Source organism: Dermacentor silvarum, chromosome 6 (genome assembly GCF_013339745.2).
Source record: "Dermacentor silvarum isolate Dsil-2018 chromosome 6, BIME_Dsil_1.4, whole genome shotgun sequence".
Taxonomy (NCBI): Eukaryota; Metazoa; Arthropoda; class Arachnida; order Ixodida; family Ixodidae; genus Dermacentor; species Dermacentor silvarum.
In genome coordinates, this window is record NC_051159.1 from 176,567,513 (window position 1) to 176,592,566 (window position 25,054).

Below are 25,054 nucleotides of genomic sequence, written 5' to 3' on the forward strand. Positions count from 1 at the left end.
GACCAGGGTTCGAATCTTACTACTACCACAAGCGGAGAAAATGGCCTTACAATTTGAGATATGTCGAATCGACAGCGCTATAGCTATGCTAGGTTTGAACTTGTCAATGGGGCTTCACGATATAAAAAGAGCCCAACAGAGGTGGCAAGAAAGCGTCATACCCTTTCGTTATTGTTCCGTCCCCTTGTGGTCTTATATCACGCCTGTGTTGATTTTTCGGCGATGTTCACTGATCTGTATTATTTCTACAATGCCGCTTATCATGAGAAAAAGGAATATTGTGACTTATGTGCTCCACGAGGTCGTGTAGAGACGCTTTCTTGCTTTCATTTTCAACTCTATTTAATGAGTTTGTGGAACACGTTCGATGAGTGCGTGAGACACGAACTGAACCACGTTCGCAGGCCTGGCAGGCTCACTGTTAATTCGCCACTATTTTGCACGACGCTTCCACATGTGCCAGTTCGTACTGTGGCCGACATGTGGTCAGCGACGTCTCCGCATGCCTCTGAAGTTTCTGGTGTTGCATTCGTGGACGTTCAACGTGCGTTATTTGACATTGCGTGAAGAGTCCGGTTCTGAAAGCCACAGGCGACGTGGGATCCAGCGGACATGTCAGGAGAACGTAGCATAGAGACCGCTCACTTCCTGTCACGAGCGCAAGGCGCCGTTGTCAAGGCCAAGGTCACGCCACACGTCATCGGTACCGAGTGGAACCAACGCTCTAAGGGCCCTCAAACAGCCTTTGCTTGTTCAATGAAGCCTTGTCCTCGTGCCGCGTGAGTGCGTCTTTTAAGAATACTAATGCTGGCGCTCGTCACATTAGTTATCTCAAGCGATGCTTGCGAGAAGGAAGATGCTTGATGCTTGTGATGAAGGAAGGAAGCGATGCTTGTGAGATAACGAATGCTATTGGTGCATCTCAATGCAACGTTGTACCTGTGCACTGCCGTAGCGGTTATTGCTGTGCTTCATCACATGACTTAGAAAGCGCATTGCTTCATACAACCGTACAGAATTATTTGTGTGAATATTAACACCGTCCACTTAAGACGTACAAGGAGGTGCAATAGAGAATTTCCATTAACTCCTAGTAATAAAGGCAGTAAAGTCTGGGGAGAGGATGCTTTTACGAAGACGGCTGGTTGCGCAACTCGACAATCAGGTGGATGGTTGTCTTTGGTTTCCTCCCTTTTTTTTTCTGACCAGCTTTCGCGCTCCAGAGATGTCGATGTATTCTTTCCTGTTGAAGGTCGTACGAGCTTGCATTGAAGGTCATACGCACGGTTAAAAAATAGCGGAGAGCTTACATGTATGGCATCAGCTTTGTGCTGCTGCCAGTTGCTTGTGCTTGCATATTTTTTAAAAACTCATGCAATCAATTAAATAACTGGAATTAACCATCCATTGACGTTATTTTCAGTTATTAATTTGTAGGCCGCATTCAGAGGCAACCGAACTAAATGTTCCCATCAAGGTATATAGATAAGCTTGGTCATTGGGGTAAGAGTAGTGAAGCTGTATCTGGCGCTCGAAAAGTTGTAATGCTCCATTTTAAATTATGGACACTCTTGAAATACCAATTTTCATCAAAAATTGCATCTTTTTACGCAACCTCGCAGCACTCATCTACCTATCGCAAAAAGAATCGGACCTCTACCTTGTGCCGTTCAAAAGTTACAGCCTAATTTGTGACGTGCACTCTACTTGGTGAAACCACAATTTAAAAATTTGTTTCACTTTTTATTTTACTTTCCTTTTTGGCGAATAATAATATGTAAGCTAAGCATTATTCTGCTCATATCAATAACATGCTGTAATCATGTAATATTTTACTACATTTTGTTAATGTTTTGCTAAAGCTCACATAAGGGGGTGCTTCAATGACCTGATTTGGCAAGACACATAACAAACGTCCGCATTCCAGAAGTGCTGACTCTGCGGAACCAGAAGTGCATTTGACTCTGCAGTCATAGAGTTTCACACTATAAAACCTAGAGGGAAATGTGGCGCTGCTGCGCTGTGGTATGCATGGGAATTCCGGTATATTGTGGATTCGGATTGGCATCGTTCTTGGAGAGCCCGAACGTCGTTGAAGACGCGCCTGATTAGCACCGTTCCGTCTGTCACAATGATTCATTTCCTGCTAAAACAGCACGTAAAAAACTGCTTTAACTTTATTATTACACAAAAACATGTTTTGTTTAATTTTGAGGACATACGATTGGATGCACAGTTCTATGAAACGTAAAAGTATCAGCTGGCCGCTAAAGATTCTCGCTCGCTTTGGAACAACTTGTCGTCTGTTCTTGCTTTTCTTCGCTTGATGCTGCATTGTAGGTGAGTAAACTTTATTGAGAGATGTAATATGGGTGAATGAAAGCCTTTTATGTAGATTTTATTTTAGGAATGCGTTATTTGTGTAGCCATATCCACGTTTTAGACGAAGCCTCGTACAACGCCAGCCAACACAAGCCTCGCAGACACATATCCCGTCATTCCCATGAGGGCATGGCAGCCCTTTAAGAAACTCGCATAGATGGTGGCGCCAGTTTACCCTCTAGGTGTTATAGTGAGAAACTCTATGTCTGCAGTATGGTCCGTGCACGTCTCCGTACTCCACCCTCTCCCTTCTTTCACTTCCTCTTCTCCCTTACCCCAGCCTAGGGTAGCCAAATGGACTCTTGACTGGTTAACATCCCTGCCTTCATTATATCCCCCCCCCCCCCCCCTCTTTCTCTCTCACGGAACATGGCGATGTTCTCGGCCGATCTGGCGTTCCTTTGACGTACGGGTGTTGGCTGATTGTTTATCTAATTGGTCGCCTCGAATTTGGCCACCAAACGTTGGAGAGTTTACTTTGAAGGGCCACCGTGTCTGCCGTAAAATGGGCGCAACGCGCGCAACGTTTACAATAACGTTGTCCCAGTACAATGGAAAACCTCACAAGTTATACTAATACCGAAACCGGGTAATATAACCCGGTTTCGGTATTAGTATAACCATAACACTTGAATGTAATATGAAGATACAAAAATGTCGTTGTGCAAAGGAATTGTTTTGATTGGCATCCACCGAGCTTGTTTTAGAAAGTATTTGGTTTTGTTTTGTGCACGGGATGGATGGATGGATGGATGGATGGATGGATGGATTGGGATGGATGGATGATGGATGGATGGATGGATGTGGATGGATGGTGGATGGATGGATGGATGGATGGATTGGATGGATGGATGGATGGATGGATGGATGGCTGGATGGATTGGATGGATGGATGGATGGATGGATGGATGGATGGATGGATGGATGCACTGGATGGATGGATGGATGGATGGATGGATGGATGGATGGATGGATGGATGGATGGATGGATGGATGGATGGATGGATGGATGGATGGATGGATGCATGGATGCATGGATGATGGATGGATGGATGGATGGATGGATGGATGGATGGATGGATGGATGGATGGATGGATGGATGGATGGATGGATGGATGGATGGACTCGGATGGATGGATGGATGGATGGATGGATGGATGGATGGATGGATGGATGGATGGATCTGGATGGAGATGGACTGGATGGATGGATGGACTCGGATGGATGGATGACTGGATGGATGGATGGATGGATGGCATGGATGGATGGATGGATGGATCGGATGGATGGATGGATGGATGGATGGATGATGGCATGATGGATTCGGATGGATTGGATGGATGGATGGATGGATGGACACTGGATGGATGGATGGATGGATGGATGGATGGATGGATGATGGATGGATGGATGGATGGATGGATGGAATGGATGGATCGGATGGATGGATGGATGGATGGTGATGGATGGATGGATGGATGGATGGATGGATGGATGGATGGATGGATGGATGGATGGATGGATGGATGGATGGATGGATGGATGGATGGATGGATGGATGGATGGATGGATGGATGGATGGATGGATGGATGGATGGATGGATGGATGGATGGATGGATGGATGGATGGATGGATGGATGGATGGATGGATGGATGGATGGATGGATGGATGGATGGATGGATGGATGGATGGATGGATGGATGGATGGATGGATGGATGGATGGATGGATGGATGGATGGATGGATGGATGGATGGATGGATGGATGGATGGATGGATGGATGGATGGATGGATGGATGGATGGATGGATGGATGGATGGATGGATGGATGGATGGATGGATGGATGGATGGATGGATGGATGGATGGATGGATGGATGGATGGATGGATGGATGGATGGAGGATGGATATGGATGATGGATGGATGGATGGGATGGAGGATGGATGGATGGATGGATGGATGGATGGATGGATGGATGGATGGATGGATGGATGGATGGGGATGGATGGATGGATGGATGGATGGGATGGATGGATGGATGGATGGATGGATGGATGGATGGATGGATGGATGGATGGATGGATGGATGGATGGATGGATGGATGGAGTGGATGGATGATGGATGGATGGATGGATGGATGGATGGATGGATGGATGGATGGATGGATGGATGGGATGATTGTGGATGGATGGATGATGGATGGATGGATGGATGGATGGATGGATGGATGATGGATGGATGGAGGATGGAGTGGATGGATGGATGGATGGATGCTGGATGGATGGATGGATGGATGGATGAGGATGGATGGATGTGGGATGGGATGGATGATGGATGGATGGATGGATGGATGGATGATGGATGGATGGATGGATGGGATGATGGATGGATGGATGGGTGGATGGATGGATGGATGGATGGTGGATGGATGGATGGATGGATGGATGGATGGGACTGGGGGCTGGATGGCTGGATGGATGGACTGGACGGACTGGATGGACGGACTGGACGGATGGACTGGACTGGCTGGACGAGGGACGGACGGACGGACGGACGGACGGACGGACGGACGGACGGACGGACGGACGGACGGATGGATGGATGATGGATGGATGGATGGATGGATGGATGGATGGATGGATGGATGGATGGATGTAAAACTTTAATGAACGTCCTGAGGTACGCGACTCAGCGCGATAACAAACGTAAGTATTTGTTGACTGGTGTGAGCAGATGCTTCATAAATAAGCTTTACAACGTGGAAGCACTACAATAAAAACAGATGTGACATTATCAACTGCATCAGTTACGACAGACAAGATGCACAATATTGATATATTGCGCATAGTTCTGAAGTATGCCACTAATTTGCGAATATGACTTTTGTAGAGTTCAGGTAAACAATGTAACTATTTCACGTAGCCCCTCAACTAGCAAGTCAAATTTGTCCAATTTATACAATTTAATCGAGGCACTTTACACCACTGCTACATTTTGTTTTGGTGTGGAGCTACGGTGTTGTTAACTTGATGCTTGAGCTTTTTTTTCCTAGTTTACTGATTCTTGACATGTGTTTTGCGTACTATGTCTGTGTAGAATACACAGTACAGCATGTCTCCGTACAACTTGAAGACGAATCTTTATCTCCGCACAATGTGGTTGCTCAGGAACTTCTACGCAGTATCATAAGGCATGGTAGATGTTCTTTAAATTTTATTGATATGTCTCACACATGTTTACAAAGGGTTGATGCTACACCGAAAAGCACTCTGCAAAGTATTGCCTATGTGCTTTCCTCAGATTGCCTATAGTATTTATGCATATTTAGAAAACTTGCTTCATAGGTTCTGTCTGCGTTCACTGCGGCCGTTACTCGTGCAAAGAGTTGCTGTCAATCCTTACTGGAACGATATTTCTGCTTATAAATTCAAATAACCGGTGAACAAAGTCATACATGGCAATCGTGCCTTTTGCGTTTCTAAAGTTAGACCTCTGTACGGCGAAAATATGCACTCCTCTTATGTTCGCAACATGTCGAATAGTCTCCTAATGAGTACAACTGAAGTAGGAAGGAAACGTAAATTAAAGGAGTAACTACAAACCCTATCAGCTGATACATTACGCATACATATTACTAACAATATATGTCGCGTACAAACTAGTGGTGCAGAACTATCGATAGTACTATTGAACTATCGATGGTAAAGAAAACTATCGATAGCAATTTCGATAGTACTATCCATTGTCCTTTCGATAGTACTATCGATAGCATGAAATCAACCGCGCGAACTGATTGCAGCTTAAACATGGTTCCCCGAGTGCGTGGTATATGGTGGTGGTGGTGGTATATGACAGGACTCTTCGTTATCGCAGTGTACCCGTCACCAAGCTCTGCAGATGTACCCTATACGTACAGCTTCTGGATAAAGTGTTAGTGTCGCAAATGTCCGTGTTTTGCTGGCAACAGCGACCCGAGACGCACTGTTTGGCGCGCTGATGGTTCGCCAGTACCTGGAGTTACATCCACAGGAAAGGAAGAGCAACTCTTTAGAATTCTGGAAGTCTTGGCAGTGCTCCACAACGCCGCCCTCTGAAGTGGCTAGGAAGTAATTGTGCATTCCAGCAACGTCGGTACCCGCAGAACGCGTATTCTCAGCGGCTGGACACATCATTTCAGATAGGAGGAGTGAGGGCAAGAAAGTTGACATGCTTGTGTTCCTTCCCCAAAATGCTTGGCTGACACATGGTAATTAGGCTGAACAGTTCAGCTGTAGCGGAAAGGAAGCCGTTACATGTGGCGGAACTGTGCGGCTTCAAATTTATATTGCATTTTGTGATTTAAAAGTAAACATATCAAGAACTAAGCTTGGTAAGATGTAACTGGTTACTTTTGAGAATGAATTTATTGATGGACATATTCCGGCATTTTCACCGCGGAAATAATTTATTTCATTCGCCAGAAATTGATCATAAATTAAACAAACTGAGCCTTGCTGACTGTAGGTTGTACAGGGCTTTGTTTATTATTTTAATTATTTTTATTTTTACAAATTTTTATTGCCCAACACAATCCTTATATGTAGGTTATCACAAATGTTTTGGCAATATCGCCGGCCAACAACAGCATAATCATTTTATTAACAGCGCTATTGATGGTATTATCGGTAGTAATACTACCGATGGTACTATCGATAGTAACACCGATTGCACTATCGATTGTAATACTATCGATATTTAAAAAAAACTATCGATGCTATCGATAGTCAATTTACCGATAGTTTTGCATCACTAGTACAAACTCAACCTCTTTTCTTCTTAGAAACATGAAATATGAATTTAGCCACCTTGTTTGTTCATTTTGATATCCAATGAGATAAAATTGGTCATTAGTGGTCCAGTATTGCAAGCCAACATTAGGTGGACCCGATATAAGCAGCCGTCGGCACATCACCTTTCCTCGAAATAATAATAATAATTGGAGGACGCTTAAAGGGCCACTAAAGAGAAACCGGAAGTTGAGCTTTAATGGAAGATCATCCTTTCACGATCACAATCATTCCATTCTTACTGCGAACAGAGGTTTAATAAGCGAGAAAATAGCGACAAACTGAAGGATAGGTGTCGATGCCCCTTCGTATTTCCCGTACTACACTTTCGTGACGCCGGAGATCACAAACGCAGCCCGGTCGCGATTGGTCGAGAGCGATTTATCGCTGTTAATAAAGCGCAAAATGAAATACACATTAAACCTACAAAAACAGTATTTGCCAACTTCTCAAAGCCGTTTCAAGCGAGGAAGTACAAGTTTAACGTAAAATTAAATAAATAAAAAACAAAATGGCATGGTCGTGTTAGTTTCGTTTTTGCTCCATGCATCATCAGGCGCGCCTGTTCCGCTCTACAGTGTTGCAGTGTTTGGTTGTGTGTTGCGTGGGTCTAAAACGTTGACTTCACAGGAAACAGCCAGAAAATGCCTCGTGTGTGTAGTGTTGAGGGCTGTATAAACGGCCCAAGGCGCTTGCTCAGGGGCAGCGGCCGTGTTGACCCGACTGTGTCCTTTCATGTGGTGCCGCGCGATGAGCCCCGGTGTTCGCAATGGATTATGATAAAACGGCAAATGAGCCAAAGAAACCGATGGTGTGCTCTTTGTATTTCTCGCCCTCGGAGTATGTATATAATCCTGCCCTCGGAAGGTCTGTTGGCGTGCCCCCAGAGGCCAGTCCTTTTTCGAGCAGCTGTTCCCTCAATGTCGTCTTCAACAAATCCCCTACTGGTGCCCCTGCAGTAGCAAACTGGCGGCTCGGTGAGTGCAGAATGTCATTAAAAAAAGCCACGAAAAAATTATACCGAGTACGCGCGCAGCTTTATACGTTTGTTCTGTCGTGAACATAGTCGACTGGCGGACCGGACGCCTCGCCTTCCGTCGGCGCGGCCGGCTGCTCACCGCCATCGTACGCGGAAACACCTGTCGCGCGAGCATGGAGGATCATTTCGTGCTCCATTTCGCTGAAATCCAGTCCTGCTTCTCAGGCGAGCTCTTCGTTGCAAGGTTCAGCGTCAGCAACGGTATCCATCGCGGCCACAAAACAAATAAGCAAAAGTCGCAGCGAACGCAAACGCAGCGGCCATGCAGCCTATGATACAGCCAGCGCCTCGGTCGTTTATGCAAGCGGTGAAACCAATGAAATCCGTGACGACACTGCTTCAGTGCCGAAATCTAGGGTGAGAGAAATTGAGGAAGAGATATTTGGTCTTTGTTTACGAATTTCTCCACTAATAACTCATATTTTTGCACCCAACAAAAACTGCATGCATTCCTGAAGGTCTCTCTTTTATTCCAGCTGAACTTGCCGTTTCTCTTTAGTGTCCACTTAGGCTTCGCCTTTAGGAGTGGAACGCGATAGCGTTAAAAGATCCCTGGCTGCTTATCAGGCTTCCTGGCTACTGCAACTTTCTTATAACAGCGAAGCTGTTTAAGCCAGCCGTAATTTGTGGTGCGTATCAAGAAACTACCAAGAAAGAAAAACTTTCTTGCCGAGGCGGGATTCGAACCTGCGTACCTCCGGTCCCAAGGCGAGCGTCGTAACCCACGCTTGCACATCATGCATTTATGCGAACCATATGATTGCGTTCGAGCGTCGTCGTCTTCGTCCACAGCTGGCGCGTTCGTACGCTCGTGCTCTGCGAAGTGAAGAGGTTTTGCGCGCTATGAGAGCGAGAGAGAGAGACGCATTCACAGAGCGGGTCTCCTGGAACGCGGTGTCGGTGTTGCAAGCGGCGCTATGCAACGCGCAGTGACGGCCGTAAGTCCAAGACGCGCGAAAAGAAATTATCATCATCATGAGTAATAAGATGGAAAGTTCGCGCGCACTTCCGGAAAATGCTGGCCTACGATCGCCCAGCTTCGCTGTTTCAAGCGTTGCGCGGCCGAGAGCAATGTTAAGTCATTTTTCATCTATTTTTTTTCTCCAACTTCGCCTCCGCATGTGGCTGCCGTAGGGAGCCTACATGCAACGCTGTTGTAGGCTGCCGAGGAGGTGAGCGCCATCTGGATGGTATTTTTGCAGGGAGGAAACCGCGGTGCGCCGCTGTATGAGTCGTATAAATGCTGGAAAAGGGGCTTGTGTTTGGGCTTGCGTAAGAGCATTATGTTTTCTCGTGTACTCAAAATTACAATCCGACGCTATCACGTCTGTAGGTTGTGGTTACGTCGTACTTTACGATTTTTCTGATGCATTTTACTTTTAGAAATTCGATTAGTTCACCAGCGCCTCTTCGCCACGCGGAGGGCCTGCGTGGTCGGGATGCTTTTCCTGGCCGGGCAACGCCCCCGACGCCAACACCGGATTTTCTGCGACACGAGGCCTTTAATGCTATCGCGTTAAAAAAAATCTTTTTTATATTGTGTTCAGGAGCAGTTGTAAAGCCTTTGTCCTGGTGCACTTAGAAACGAGGACAAAAAAGAAAATTGTGGTAAACAAAACAATATGACGTAGAGGAACCAACACGAAATAACGGGCGAGAAAGCGAGTTAATCTTCCGACACGGTTATTGTAGCCGTCGTCGTTGTTGTTGCCAAAGGTTACATCGCATGTAAAAAGAAGGAGCCTGCTGTACTTACAGTCGCCATTATCTCCTTACAATTACCAGTTAAGTGTTAAGAAACTCATTATTACGAGCCAATGTAAGAGTTTGTTATGTACGTACTTTCTCGCTGAATGTGGAGAGGTCGTGGGGCAGCAACGCTCAACGTATTGCTCTTAACGATGCGCAGCGGCGGTGGACTTCAAGACGAAGGCCGAGGTGAACGGCAACGGCCGCCTCAACGGGTTTAGGAACTTCGAGAGCATCGACCTGACCTGGAGGAACCTCATATACAAGGTCAAGAAAGGCAAAGGTATACGCACTTCACGTCGCCGTCACAAATGAAAATTTAGTAACCAGATATGTTTTGGATGACGCTCTATCTCCGCACCTATTAGGCTAGCTTTTCTGACTTTTATAAAACGAACAGACGCTGTAAGCCTCGTGAGCGGTGTTCCCTCATAAAACCCATTGTAATAGACTCTTCACGCAGCGAAAACTCATATATTACTCTTGCTTGTTTCCGTCTTATATTGCACCAGCCAATTATAGTCGGCGAGAATTCTATACCTAGCTCCATCCGGTTTCTTCTTTTCTTAATAAAATAAAATACTTTAAAATCTGGCAGTGTGAAGACTGAACCGTATGTACCGATAGAAGTACCTTGTAAATACGTCGGTACTGCTGAAGACGGGGATAGTAGTTCAAGTCGAGGAAAGCGCAGAGCACTCAAAGAAAAAAGAAATAACTGAGAAGTGACATTAACGCTAAGTTATGAATTAGACTGGAGGTAACTAAAAAAAAAAAAAAGAAAAAAAAAAAACGGAAGAGAAAACCACACACCTCAGTTGCTGACCGAAACCACGAATGCTGCATGCCGTGCACGATGCCACACCTAGTACTACAGTGCTTGGCTTCATTGGTTGCTTGAAATTTCCGGTAGTTAGGAGTTCATTTTCAGAGTCACTTGTTTCCTGTAATCTTTCTTACTGCTTGCGAATGAATGGGTGATTAACATTTTTCGTCGCGTCCTTGCATAAATGAACTATGCGATTCAGGTAATATTTCTTTATCAATTGACCATACGAAACTTTCCTTACTGCCCCGTAAAGTCTTCATTTGTCTTCGTATTTCAGCCCGCAAGTACTTAGTCAACAACATGAGCGGTGAAGCACGGTCTGGTACGCTGACGGCCATCATGGGTCCCTCTGGCGCGGGCAAGACGACTCTGCTGAATTTGCTCACGGGCTTCTAGTGAGTAGACCCTCCCTCCCAATTATCATTCACAAATACACTTAAAGTTGGTTAGGCGCGTTTGTACGTAATCATCCTTATTATAACGTTGATAATGAACCATAACTACACGAGTTATGCAGTCTGACCAAGACATCATATGCCCGAAGGAACACTGCACTATAGTACTGAACTGAGCCAGATAAATAGATCCCACTGCTTTAATAACCGGCATACAGCTTTGGCGGAGACTGCAGATAAAACGAGACAAAAATAAAAAAAATGCAAGAAAAAATTTGTTGCAGAATACATTGGTTGATGATAGTCAAAATCAAGTGACAGCTTTTTGTTAGACCTGCTCAGACACGCTGCTGACGACACTTATTGGCTAGCTCTACTGGTTAATGCTACGAGGTCATTTGGGTTGTATAGGACTTTGCGTTGTATCCGGGATTGGCCCGTGTTACAAACTACGTTAGAACCCCGAGATGACACATATCGCACGCTGGTATCAGGGTCGGCCCACCAATTCACCATCTTTGATTACACCGTGTCCGATAGTGGTCAAGTTTACTCGGCCAGACAGCCGTCTACGCAAAATGGGAGGAACAGACAAAAAGAGCTGTTTCGATTTAAATGGCTTCGGGACGAGCGTTACTATACAGACACGCAGCTCTTTGTGGCGCGGCAAGTCTTCTGGACGCCCTTCGCTTCTCACTTACGCTTTCGCTTAAACTTAATTCAGACGCCCTGGTTCAACTAACTTCCAGAGGCCTAATTGCATCCTCCACGACTCATTTGCTTTGTGGCGTTCCGCGAAGAATTGAGCGGAGCCGGATTGAAGCTCAGACCACAAATCTGAAGTGCTCCCATATATGCGCTCCAGGTGATTTCCTGCGGAAATGCGCAGGAACTATACTCATGTATCGAAATCAAAGACGGGTGGAAAAGTTGTACATCTTTGTTGTGCTAAATATTTCGCCAAAGGGGAATCATAACATTGATGGGCACTGCATTTCGGGACACACTGTACGTGCGAGATCTATTGGTAGACAACGCTGTGCCCACCGCATTGTAGGCATACACGATGCGTATAGACAACTCGCGCGACTGTCTCAAGGAACGTTTAAGCAGATTCGCTGTCGTTGCGCCCCGACAGAAAACTTGTGTGGCCGCGATTTGTGACTGGGAAGTACACTATGCTTCCGCCAACTTTTGTCTCGCCCGCTATTGTCCCGCCGTCGTGGACTCTTTTCCGCTTGGCGCGGCGTTTGGCACGTCTTCATTACGTTGCGCAAGCGGCGTGACCTCGGCGCGCGCACGTATCTCCGCCTACTCAAGTCCGGCCGGTAGAAGTATGTGATGGCGTGAGCAGCGCCCACGACGATATTGTGTACACGCTCAAAAACCGACTGGGGCTTTTCAATTGAAGACGGAGCCAACGTAGCTTGCTTCTTCGTCGAGATAACCGTTTTGAAGAACACTTGTGTGTCACGGGAAAAATAACGCGGTTAACGCAAGCGTTCGCCTTTACGTTTACAAGTAATGGAGACCCTAACTAACGTGATAGCATTAGCCATGATGTGCCTCCTATTTGTATCATTGGGCAGCCATAAACATAGGCATGTGCTTATAGTTTACATCCGCCCAAGAATGCTAACATCGCATGCGACAGAGATTATGCATTATGAATCGTGTTCATACCGGACATTATACACACTTTAACTTTGCAGGAAGCAGTAAACAGGTCCGCGCTGACAGCCACGCATGGACCTAATGGAAACATAACCAACGGCTTGCTCACCTGTGCGAGTGCAGCGCGAACAGATGTAACATCTACACTGTGCTCGTATTAGTTGTATTTCACTACATATAGGTCGTTTCTAAGGCAATGTTTTTGACATTATAGGCAATTAAGGGAACAACGGAGCCCAAACACGCAGTCTTTATTGTCACACGTGCAGTCGTTGGTATGCAGTAGAAGTCACCCCCCCCCCCCCCCCCCCCTCCAGCGTCTCTCATAGTCCCAATGTTGCTTCGGGATGTTAAACCCCATGAATGAATGAATGAATGAATGAATGAATGAATGAATGAATGAATGAATGAATGAATGATCCAACTAATCAATCAATCAATCAACCAATCAATCTGTGCTAACCCTGTGCTGCAACAATTTCACGTATAACCCTGTACCTGCTGGAGCCATTCGCAGCATCTAACAAGGCGAGAAAAAAGGGTCGGAGACTTCATGGCGCAAGTGCTTGTTTTGTAGGGTGCACTAATATCACTTTCATGAAGCGATCTATTCCTTTTCGACAATAAACTCGCAATCTTGCCTACATACTCTTTATAATGTCTCAGTCTCTTTACATACACTGACTTGCGTAAGACAAACCTTTTATAGCCTTGATACCAAAACGGGCCCTCCGAGACAATACGTGGCCCTATTGCAAACAGACACAGACGCAGCGAGAGAGCAAATATGAATACAATAGTTCATTTCTGTCTTCTGTGCCTTTTTATGTTATAACACCATGTAAAGTCTCAGAACCCACTTCTCAGGCTTGTTATTCTCACCAGACGAAGTCAATATCTTTGATTTTCCCCTCCCCAGTGACAAGGGCTACAAGGGCGAAGTTCAGATCAACGGCTACGTGCGTGACCAGGCACTGTTCAACAAGCAGAGCTGCTACGTCATGCAGGATGACCGACTGCTTCCTGCGCTCACCGTTTACGAGGCTATCTTCATGAGCGTCGAACTGCGCATGCCCAACATGGAACCAAAAGACAAAGCTAAGAAGGTGAGCCGGGGATAGGGCATGCCTCTGTAGTTGTCATACTTGCAGACACACTCAAGAAAGCGGATTAGGGAAATCATAATTTAAGGCTACTTAGGAATGGGGGAGAGCATTTCTGCACTTCACAGTCACTTGCACAGAGTTGGCCGCATGCTAAATCTTTCTTGTTAAGTTCGAGCTTTAGCTCGAGATTTAACGCTCATTTTCATGTGAAAATTAGTGCAAAACGCAGATAAGCTCTTCTTAGCCATCCGCTAAACCAAACCTTTATGAATTGAAAATGTTTTGGAAGGGTGCCGGGGCTTTTGCCGGTTGATTTGTGAACCTGCGCCCACGTGCGCGTCGATTTTGCGTTTCGTGGATCGCGAATAATTAATTATATAATGGCTTTTGTGGAGCAGAATGTCGTTCCTGGAAGCCACGTAGCACTCACCGACTACTGATGGGTGAGCAGGCCTGAGTGCGCTGTTGTATTTACAATGCGGCCGTAAAGGCACGCTGAGTTCCGTCTGCCGACGCGGCTGCCTTGGAGTTTGCTGTCGCCGATTTCTGCACTTGCACCTCGCTTTTAGTATTCTTTTTACATATTCTTTAGACATTTGGCATATTCAAGAGGTCTTCGAGCGCAGCCTTCTACGTCGGATTTAGCAAAGCGGCGCACTTGTTTACATCGACATCTGCAGCCACAGGTCGTTGTTAGCTGCAAATATTGGGGGCAAAGCTGCATCGCTGATATGAAGTAATGTCAAAACCTAGCAAAACATGTATATCAGTGCATCTGCCGAGCCACTTAAACAACGGCAACTGTGATCCAGATACATATATTACGGCTGTTAATTTATTACTGATTCCCTCATTTCTCTTTGACTTCATCATACTTACAGTTTGCGCGTGCCATAAAGCATTATTAGAAAAAACTGTGCTCGCATAAACGCTCATTTATAGGCCGATGTTGTTCTCGCGAAAACGCGGATGCTATCGCTGACACCGTTGGTATATAACTGAATGAGGTGGTTGTGCTGCTTTACCGAATGCACTGTCTCTTGTTTTGTGTTTGACGCAGAGGTAAACAATGCATCTCTGGAATCTAGAAATGTGTCAGAATGACAGCGCGTATAGACCCGCCGATATTAATTAGCGAATGCGACCGGCAGCGTACGGGAACGGTGACCTACAGATGTTTGCACAGCTAGCGCTGTGTCGCCGCTTGCCGCTTATTGTGTACGTGCCGTGCGAAGTGAAGAGTAGTTGATTTCAAATCACTAAGGCCAGGGGCGCTATAACGTAAAATGATTCCAAAGTGTATTGATTCCCAAACTCCTGACGTCAAATTTACGTATCCACCCACGCAAGCATCGGGCGGTGACCCGCAGCGTTGTCTGAACAACTCAAACACTCTCCTCGTTCATAGGAGGCCACCTTTGTTCGCTTTCAAAACCAATAACACTGCCTACACTCAGCGGTTTTTCTTATCTAATTGGCTGACAAGAGGCGAGGAGCACGCTCTAGTGGAGAGGGTTTCGATGGGGCCGACCCAGCACAGTGAAAATAGATAACCGCATCCATGAAGAGGGTGGTGCCGGCTTCTCCGATTGGTCCGCTTCGCCTTACTTAGCTTGCGGTGGCTGGTCGAAAATCGCGGCGGCGTGCAACGGAAGGATAAGAATTCCGCTAAAGCGGATCCTCAGCAAGGAAGAGTTGACAGAGCGATGTCGTATGCGTGCCGGAAGAGCTCGATAACGTTTTACTGCCACGCAAAAAGGTTTAACATACGCAAATAAATACATGCTCACCAGCAGTTGCGAGTAGCGAGGGCCTGAGTGATCGGCGGGCAACCATCTTCTATTTCTTTCGGAACGGGGCAGTCTGTGGCTATTCAGAAAAATTTTCAGTTTTGTTCGGCATATTAATGCATTTTTTTTTCGCGTACACGTCACTTTGAGTCGCGGTTTTGTGAGGTCGCGTGACAGACAGGTTTGTTTTACAGTGAAGTTACAGTCCCACGCTGGGCACGTTTTCGCCACCGCACTGACGTCGAGCTACCAGAGGAGCGTCAACACGGTACATGGCACGAGCGTTTACAGCTAGCGAGCGTCCGAGCGGATTTTTTTTTTTTCGGGGGCTTTCCCCCGAGATCGGGCCGCGCGCGCGACCCTTCCAAAACGTTTAGCGACTAATCCGCTAGGGCAGAGCGCATGCGCCGTTGCGCCGTGAAAAAAAGGCGGATTCTGCGGACTATCAAAATTACATTTTAATTTAGAGCTTCAACATGCTTTTTTTTTCGGGTAGCTTGCCCTGCGGCATAAAAGTGTACAAATCGTGGAGGCACTAATCATGCAGAAATTGCAGTAGTGGCTTAGCGAACATAATGTCTAAAAGTCAAAATAAATAACTGTCTGTTTGTTGAGTTTGTAGCTTGACAGCTTTTAGAATCTTCCCTAAAGTAGCCCTCTTTCTATAGGTAGAGCAACAACAGGTTGTGAATATCTGCTCTAGATGCTGAAACATCTAAAGTTTTTTTTTTTAATTGCCGGAGATCGGTAAAAAAAAAAAAAAAAAAAAACAACGTCAACCACCACCTCTAGAACTTATTAGCCCTGAGCCAAGAGCAGATATTTTAAATAGGTAAATTGTCTTGAATAAGACTGCTTGATCAAAAAATAAAAAAAGAGAAAAGATGTTCGCCAATGCCTGTCACAAAATTGAAAGTGTAAATAAAAGATCTGGTTTGAATACAAATCCTATAGGGCTGAGATTTCTATAAGACAAACACCACACTAAACCCCTAGATCAGTTTTGACTCGTAGAACGTTCTTTCAGAACTGTAGTTGCATTACGAGCCAGAAAAAACTTACTTACTTGAATTGGATGCTACATTTGCGACGCTGATGACATCAGCATGACGTCAGGGATCTTGCGGTATTTTCAATTGTCTGGGAAAACATCGTTTTCTTCTTTACAAAAACTCTTGAAAGTTGTCAGGCTGAGCCTGTACTCGTGAGCGCGAATTAATCTTTGATGAAAAGTACATAGCTAGTATAGAGTGGGCAGGCGTTGCCAAAATAGATTTGTATGGAACTGTTGCAAGACCTTGAAGGTGGTGCCATTGGTACCCGTTTAAATTTGGTGTCATTCCTGGCTTATAAAAAGTCACATCAAGTGACACTGACACATTTTGTATTCCAGAAGTTGAAATGTCAATTTAGTCCAATTGTTTATTTTCCTTAATTGCCCCTTTAAGTTGCGCAGCCCTCTTTCAACAACATCGCCAATGTATAACCACCTTGTGTTTTTTCTTCTGTTTATTTAGTTGAATTGACTAAATTCATGGTTAATAATAAGTAAAAAAAAACTGGCATGATATTTCATAAGGACTGAGTATAATTCTTTGCGTAGCGCCGTGGGTCATCATTTAGCGTCCTTTATTATTTTTGCAAGCTGATACTTGAGGACAAATCGTACCATATAAATGCATTGATTTTCTTAGAGACAGCAGAGGCAACTCAAGGCCAGCAAAGCCAAGCATTTGCCGAACTGTACCTTATAACAATGGTTCCACGGGTCACTTAAAGGAGCCCTGAAACGCTTTTTGAACATTGCAATAAAATGTTGCTGATCTGTCGTAGAGGCTGCTGTGAACATGTGAGCCAAATATTACTGCACTGCGTGAAGCAGGAAATTTACAATCTAGTGTCAAAAACAGCCAAAAAGTCGCTGGCTTCCGCAATGCCGTCATCGAAAGCAGCTGGCCCACCAACGCTATTGGCTGATTTCTCGATCGCTTGAGCATTCTCAGTAATACAAAGTTTATAATTTTGAGTTAAATAAATGAAAAAGATATGTGTCTGCGATCTCAAAAAGACAGAAAAATGATTCCATCTTTGCACTGCGCGTATCTGCGTCAGCTACGCGTGTCCTCCGAGATAGGCTGCGTAGCGTAGTCTACCGCGGCAGCCACGGGTTTCCGAGGCGAGCCCTTTCGCCACCTCGACACTCAATTTTGGCCGGGGCCTTTCGCTCTTGTTTTCTCCACTGTGCTGCCTCTACCGCACTAGCGGAAACTTTTTAAAGAGAGAGATAAAGCCGGGTATCGTTGCGTTAACTCCACTCATAGTTGGAGGCCAATAGTGAGGCCATTCTATGATTAGTTGGAAAAGTGTTTCAAGGCTGCTTTAGGTACAACAAATACTGGCTCCGAAACCTGACGTATTAGAGTACTGAAATCTGGTAAATTGTATTCGGGGGTATTACGTGCCAAAACCACGATTTGATTATGATGCCTGGCATGCTGTAGTGGGGGACTCCGGATGAATTTTGACCAGCAGGGCATATTTAACGTGTCCCCCAATGCACGGGACACGGTCGTTTTTTTGCATTTCGTCCCCATCGATATGTGGCCGCCGCGGCCGGGATTTGATCCCGCTACCTCGTGCTTGGCCGCGCAACACCGTAGCCGCCAAGCCACCGCTGCGGGTGAAATCTCGTAAAGATTTTTCAAGAATATTGTGACATCATAATGTATCGGCGGTAATTTATTTGTCTTAAAGTTAATCATCACAGATTTTAATATAGCATTTATATTTCTGAGGACCACGTGTTTTTTCTTTTCTTGTTCGAAAGTAAAGCTGAAGGCGGAATCTCTTGGCGCGTACAGGAAATTTACGTGAGTATATCTTTAAATATAGCCGACTGTGTTCTGGCATGCACTTCAGCATCTGCGTTGGAGCTTTGGACGCTTTGAGCTAACTGAAGTCGAAAACACGGAATTAGCGCAATTGTGTATTTTGATTTGAACTAGGCGCTCAATGTTACTGTGCGAAGCCATATACACCGGAATGTTATATCTGTGCGATTATCACACTCTCATCAAAAAAGGAAGAGGCAGAGGGAGAGATACAGGAAGATTCCATTTTTTTGTAAGAATGGTGCACGTCAAGCGCGCATGCGAACCTTCTCATCAATTACGTATAGCAAGAAATTCCAAGAAATTTACCAAGAAATTCTTATGTTTCCGTTTACAGAGGCGCGCAGATACGAAAACTCAGAATCGAAAGAATAAGTAAGCAGTTGCATACCCGGTTATCGATGAGCAGATGAAGTGTACCGTGTAACGATACAAGATAAAAGCAGAATGAAACGTCATCGATCGCTCCAATACTCCCTCCACCTTGCGTAATTTGGCAGAACTGATTTGTCAAGGCTACTATATGACTGGACAATAACTAGGATAGGTCGAGAGGCAGCTCCGCAATGCACTGCAAAGCACTGCTCTGCACAACACAACACTGCTTGTACAGCACTGAAGCCACGGCACAGCACAAAGCACATCACCATAGGGGAGATAATAATAATAATAATAATAATAATAATAATAATAATAATAATAATAATAATAATAATAATAATAATAATAATAATAATAATAATAATACCTTTATTCATGAAAACAATGATACAAAGTGCGAAGGCATTAGGAAAAAAGCTGCTACAACAAGCAACTTGTCTGGTCGTAATAACCAGAAGGTCCAAAAGGTAGCAGACGGCAAGGAGCGAACAGATGAAACAGATTAGTCGAAATACTACAATAAGCATCAAACCATTTGTTTGCACAATGCCGATATACTTTTGACTCATGAAATTAATTTTGATATTATTGGCTCTATTGGTTTTCGGTCCTCATAAGCGTGCAACTACTGTTCCTAATAAAGCCTAATTGAACGACAACATGCATATAACTCATTCGGCTTCCTATGATACACAGTCATTTTTTCTTGACTGGTGCAGCTAAACTGCTGCGAAGACGAATTCACAGAAGGCTGGATTGCCGTCATTCTCCAAGAGACTTGATGATGATGATGAACTATAGGTACTTATCTAGCGGGGGATACGCCACAAATTGGGCGCCAGAAAGAAATATAATTTGAGGCACATTGACCATAAGGGAGGCGGTTTGTTATGCCGGTTTTTCACTGTGACAGTACATTCCACAGTGCAAAATCGGCACCTCTTCGTTTTCAGTTCTACGCACTGAAGGTTCACGCAAGCCAGGTATCATCATGTGTGAAAGTATAAAACGAAAAGCTCATGGTCATATTTTTTTTTTCCTTTTTCGATGGCATTGAAAAATTTTGGCTATATTGGTCGATGGCTTTTCCAGAATATTTGATTGTAGGGGAGGTAGAGAGAAATGCCATGACACGCAGGGAAACAATAAAGAGCATTTTAGCGCCCATATGCTGTTCAGGTGTAGCGGAAGCGCTTAGACGTTTCCTACGATGAATGCAAAACTTTGTGTGGTTCACCGCGCAGAGGGCAACTCAGAAGAACGTGCGCTATGTGCGTTCTCATAAAATTGTGGTCACGCTTGCAAGAGAGCACTGTTGTACCGCTAATCGGATAAACTACATCCAGCAATCAGCATAGCTCTTTAGGTGTAATCCAACCGACAATTATCGACGTTCTCTCATCTTCCTTTATATTCCTGTATGCATACCTGCCAACCTGTGAAGTTTAACATTCATAAAATCTCGCGGACAGAACATTGAGAGGGGGCTCTGACACGCAGTGCACTTTTACATGCAAATTTACGAATTGTAAGCCCCACCCGACTGCTATGCCTTTTTGGCACTGAATGTAAATAAATAAATAAATAAATAAATAAATAAATAAATAAATAAATAAATAAATAAATAAATAAATAAATAAATAAATAAATAAATAAATAAATAAATAATGTTTCTAAACCTTTTGAGAGAATTCGCTGTTGCCGATTTGGCCTTCTTCAGGAACTTGTCCGTATCTAAGTACCCTCTCTGGCGCCTTTTTATCATCAGACTTCCAATGCAACGTTCGAAGGCCGATGAGTGATTTTTTTTCATAAACAGAATAATTATTTTTTGTAAATCTTGATACGTACAAGATTCGTGAAATCTAAAAGGGGCCAAAATTCGTAAACATTACGAAAAAATTCTGGTGGGTTGGCAGGTATGATATTTGTTAAAGGCTCGTGATTTGCTGGTCATAAAAGCGTCTTACTATGTACCTTGCCGCTTCCAACATCTCAGACTTTACCCTACAAAGAATTCATAGCAGCACCCTCGTGACTAATAGAGCCACGGCAGTATAAGAATTGTACGTCTTTCTCAAAACAATGGCCAATATCGGGCCTCGGTTGCAGCCAATCTTATTTTCACAGGAAGCCATTTTCTGCTGCATCTGTCAAAGAGCCATTTCGATCAATGTAAGTAAACTTTATATTATGTCTCCTGTTGTTTTTTTTTTTCCGTTTTCATAGGTTGAGCGGTCGATTGAAGAGTGGGGCCTGGAGGTGTGCCGCAACACTCGTACAGAAAACCTCTCCGGCGGCCAACGCAAGCGTCTAGCCATCGCGCAAGAGTTGGTCAACAACCCGCCTGTTCTTTTCCTCGATGAACCCACAAGGTAAGCTCACGGGTATTGTTTTGAGACATGGTAAATTATTAGGACAAATAAAGAGAGCTCAAATTTGCATATGAAAGGTCACTCGAGTCTGCGGCCTTTTTCCTTTCTGCGGTTGCGCTACGCTATAGAGGCAGGCAGCTGTAATCCAACGTTCTTTTATTTTCCTGTGCTGCTCTCTGCCGCGCGCCGCTCGAAACGTCTTGGAAGGGTGCCGACATAGTTTCCTACAATAATTACTACTCTGGCGCAAGTGTCTGCTAAAGCCCCTCTATCTTTCAAAAGTAATGACATTCCTCCTTGCCGCCTCCTGTTGCCCCGGCCTCCTCCGCCCCCCCCCCCCCCCCCCCATTGGCCAATCCGTGTCATGTGTATGCACGTTCTGCGCTTTTGTATATTCTTTAATTTCCAGCGCGTTCCAATCGCTATTTTCGGACTAGTGCGACGAAAGTGTTGTACGCGCAAACGAATTGATCGAGTGCGTTATATGACCAGATCAAATGTGTAAGGGACGAGAACTTCGTTGTGATGCCGTGCTGCTGCACAGTGGTTGCCGCAACTGACAAGGCGAGGGCAAAAGCCTTTTTTGTTTACCAACAAAGAAAAGTGTGGATGCATAAAATCGGGCGGGCTGATTTCAAGGATGTTGCAAAAAACGCACTGCTTTGTGAAATACCACGGTTAATTACTTCTTCTGTAATTTACCCCTGCCGCTTTAAAAAGGTGCTTGCGCATGTGACCATGCTGCGCGCGGTTTTGATTATGGAGTTTCGCGGCTGTTGATTATGGAGTGCGGACGGAGTTGCTGTGCTTTAGCATCATTATTAAACTCATTTGAGGATTGTTTGCTCGTACAACGCTCTTGTGCTCTCTGTGTCGAATGATTCCAAACTAGTGTTCGAGTTCTAGGGACACTGCTTCCCTCCGAAAACTCGCAACGCAATAGAATACAAGTGCACACAGTATACAGATATAAAATGACCACTTCAACAAAAGCGTTACTGGTGCACTAATGGGGGGAGTAATTATTTTCGGAACCTCTGTCCAGTTTTGTCATCAAGTTCGTTTTTGCTATCAAATACCAACCTCTTGCACTGTAATAAATAAAAAATGCAGAAACTCCACTGGAGTTAAGTCTGCACAAGCATACCCCTAAATTTCAGTTGGCCCATCCCCAAATATAAGTTGGCCCACCCCAAAATTTCATTTGGGCCACCCCAAAATTTAAGTTGGCCTACCGCCATATTTCAAGTTGGCCTGCCCCCAAATTGTAAGTTGGCCCACTCACAAACTTTAAGTTGGCCCACTCACAATTTAATAAAGTTGGCACTAACCCAAATTTAAGTTGGCCCACCGCCATATTTCAAGTTGGCCCACCCCAAGCTTCCAGTTGACCCACTCTCAGATGAGCCTACGAAACCACGTTCACATACTTTCACGCACTTTCACGCAGTCAAAACTTGAAATTTTTGGAATTACACGCATGTTTGAGCACACCGCTTGCATGCATCATGCTACAGCAATACGAACTTTCAACGTGTGGACGCTTTACGCCCTAAATAATGGTCCTTTCCTCTATTTGTTTGTGAAATTCCAACTCTGCATTATTAAGGCCAGTTACTGACTCACGAAGCAAATTCTCGCCTCAAAAACTCCTCCGCAGGAGCTCGAACGAAGTTATTCGCGGATGTCCTCCGGTAACGCGTTAGACGTCGTCTGCTACGGCAGGTCCGACATAGGCGGCGCCACCATCAAGGTCGCGCCGAGCGGGAGAGTGGAACGGAGGAGAAGGGAGTGCTTGGCGCTACTTTTAAACATTCAGGGGTTTTAAGTGTCTGCGGTAGCTGCAATAGGCGCGGTTCAACCACCATGAGAATTGTGGGAAGTACACGTTCCTAAACTTCGTCCTTCTGGCTTTGTAAACTCGACATTTTCAACAAAGTACAGCGTAATAAATAAATAAATAAATAAATAAATAAATAAATAAATAAATAAATAAATAAATAAATAAATAAATAAATAAATAAATAAATAATAAAATTGGTCGACGGCAGGACTCGACCTCTAGCACAGCAGCCTGATATTGAAACCATTACACCACGGACGCATGCATCGGCAAGCGACATAAAACGCACTTATAAGTTTGTCCCGGGAAAGCCGGTGCATTGAGATGCTTGGCGCGTTCCGATTTGGCCACCTCGACAAGCTGAACCATTGCAATTAGTAGCGATTGTGCGTGTTCGCAGCGTCTTCTGCACTTCCAAAAGTATAGATTGCTCTGAAATTTACGACAAAGTATTAAGACATATAAAGCGCAATAAACAAAGCCACAAGAACGTCTGAATCCACAAGCACGAAGATCAGACAAATCCATGTACTTCCCATCATTTCCATGGTGGCTGAACGATTGCAGCGCCAGCGTTCCCTCTAGTAATTGTTGCAGGAAACTCTATGGATGCCGAGGCTTTGCCTAGTAATTTGAGAACCTGCGCCCATGTAGAATGTGCGTCGCTTGTGCGTTTTGTGGATCGCGATGAAATATTAATGACTTATTTGGGGCAGCATGTAGCACTCACCGACTACTGGGTGAGAAGGCCTGATTGCCATGTTGCGCTAACAGTGCGGCCGATAGAGGCACGCTGAGTTCGCTTGTCGACTCGGCTGTCTTGGAATTTGTTGTTGCTGATTTCTGGGCGTTTGAAGCTGCTTTTTTTTACTTCTTTTACACATTCTTTAGGCACTTCGAATATTCAAGAAGCCTTTGAGCGCAGCCTTCCGCGTCGTATTTACCAAACGGTGCACTTGTTTACATCGGCATCTACAGCCACAGATCGTTGCTAGTTTCAAATATTGTGGGAACGCAGCATCGCTGATATGAAACAATGTCAAAACGTAGCAAAACATACATATCTGCACATATGAGCCGCGTTGTTACACCCTGAGACAAGGCAATAAGAGCGGTCGAGCCCCTAGAACAACGGCGACTGTGAACCAGATACATATACATTACGCGCTGTTATTACTGATTCTTGCTAATATTTAACTTCATAATACTTACTGTTTGTGCGTTCCATAATGTATTATTAGAGAAAACTATGCTCGCATAATCGCCCATTTATGGGCCCTGTCTCGCGAAAACAGGGATGGCATCACTGACGGCACCCTGGTCGGCACTCCTGATTTGGCGGTACCGTGGACACGAAAGCCCGTCGCATTACAACTCGCGCTCGTTGGTTGCGTCGTTGTCGGCCTGTTATAATAAAATGGTCTTAGCAACACACTGTGGTGAATGGTCGGCCAAATGTTGGCATTGGCGTCTTCTCGGCCTCCTATCGACCCAGTCTACCGCGCCTGTACGTGAAGTCAGGCACGCTGCTGCCACCACCAGCAAGAGAAGGCCGTCGCTGCAAGTAGACTTCGTCAGCAACGTGATGTTGTTGAAGTGTCCCCCCAGTGTAGCGCAGGGGTTTTTCGATAAGTTTGCCAGCCATCAGTGAAAGGTGGTTATACTATTATGGGGTGACGGTGCAGTCCGGACAAAGCCCTGGTGGATTTTTTGCCAGCCATCAGTGAAAGGTGGTTATACTATTATGGGGTGACGGTGCAGTCCGGACA

At 45.0% G+C, this 25,054-nt stretch overlaps 2 protein-coding genes across 2 annotated transcripts in view; one reads left to right on the forward strand and one right to left on the reverse strand.

The window, feature by feature from the left end:
- The window catches only part of LOC119456444 (ATP-binding cassette sub-family G member 1-like), a 360,487-nt gene that overhangs the window by 157,275 nt on the left and 178,158 nt on the right, over nucleotides 1-25,054 (reverse strand). The gene's annotated exons all lie outside the window — the stretch shown is intronic.
- Nucleotides 1-25,054, forward strand: part of LOC119456442 (ATP-binding cassette sub-family G member 1) — a 65,044-nt gene that overhangs the window by 16,970 nt on the left and 23,020 nt on the right. Inside the window, exons 2-5 of the mRNA XM_037718229.2 lie at nucleotides 10,162-10,284; nucleotides 11,108-11,225; nucleotides 13,819-14,005; nucleotides 21,297-21,442. Coding sequence (XP_037574157.1) covers nucleotides 10,162-10,284; nucleotides 11,108-11,225; nucleotides 13,819-14,005; nucleotides 21,297-21,442 — 574 coding nt within the window. The remainder of the gene's footprint in view (nucleotides 1-10,161; nucleotides 10,285-11,107; nucleotides 11,226-13,818; nucleotides 14,006-21,296; nucleotides 21,443-25,054) is intronic.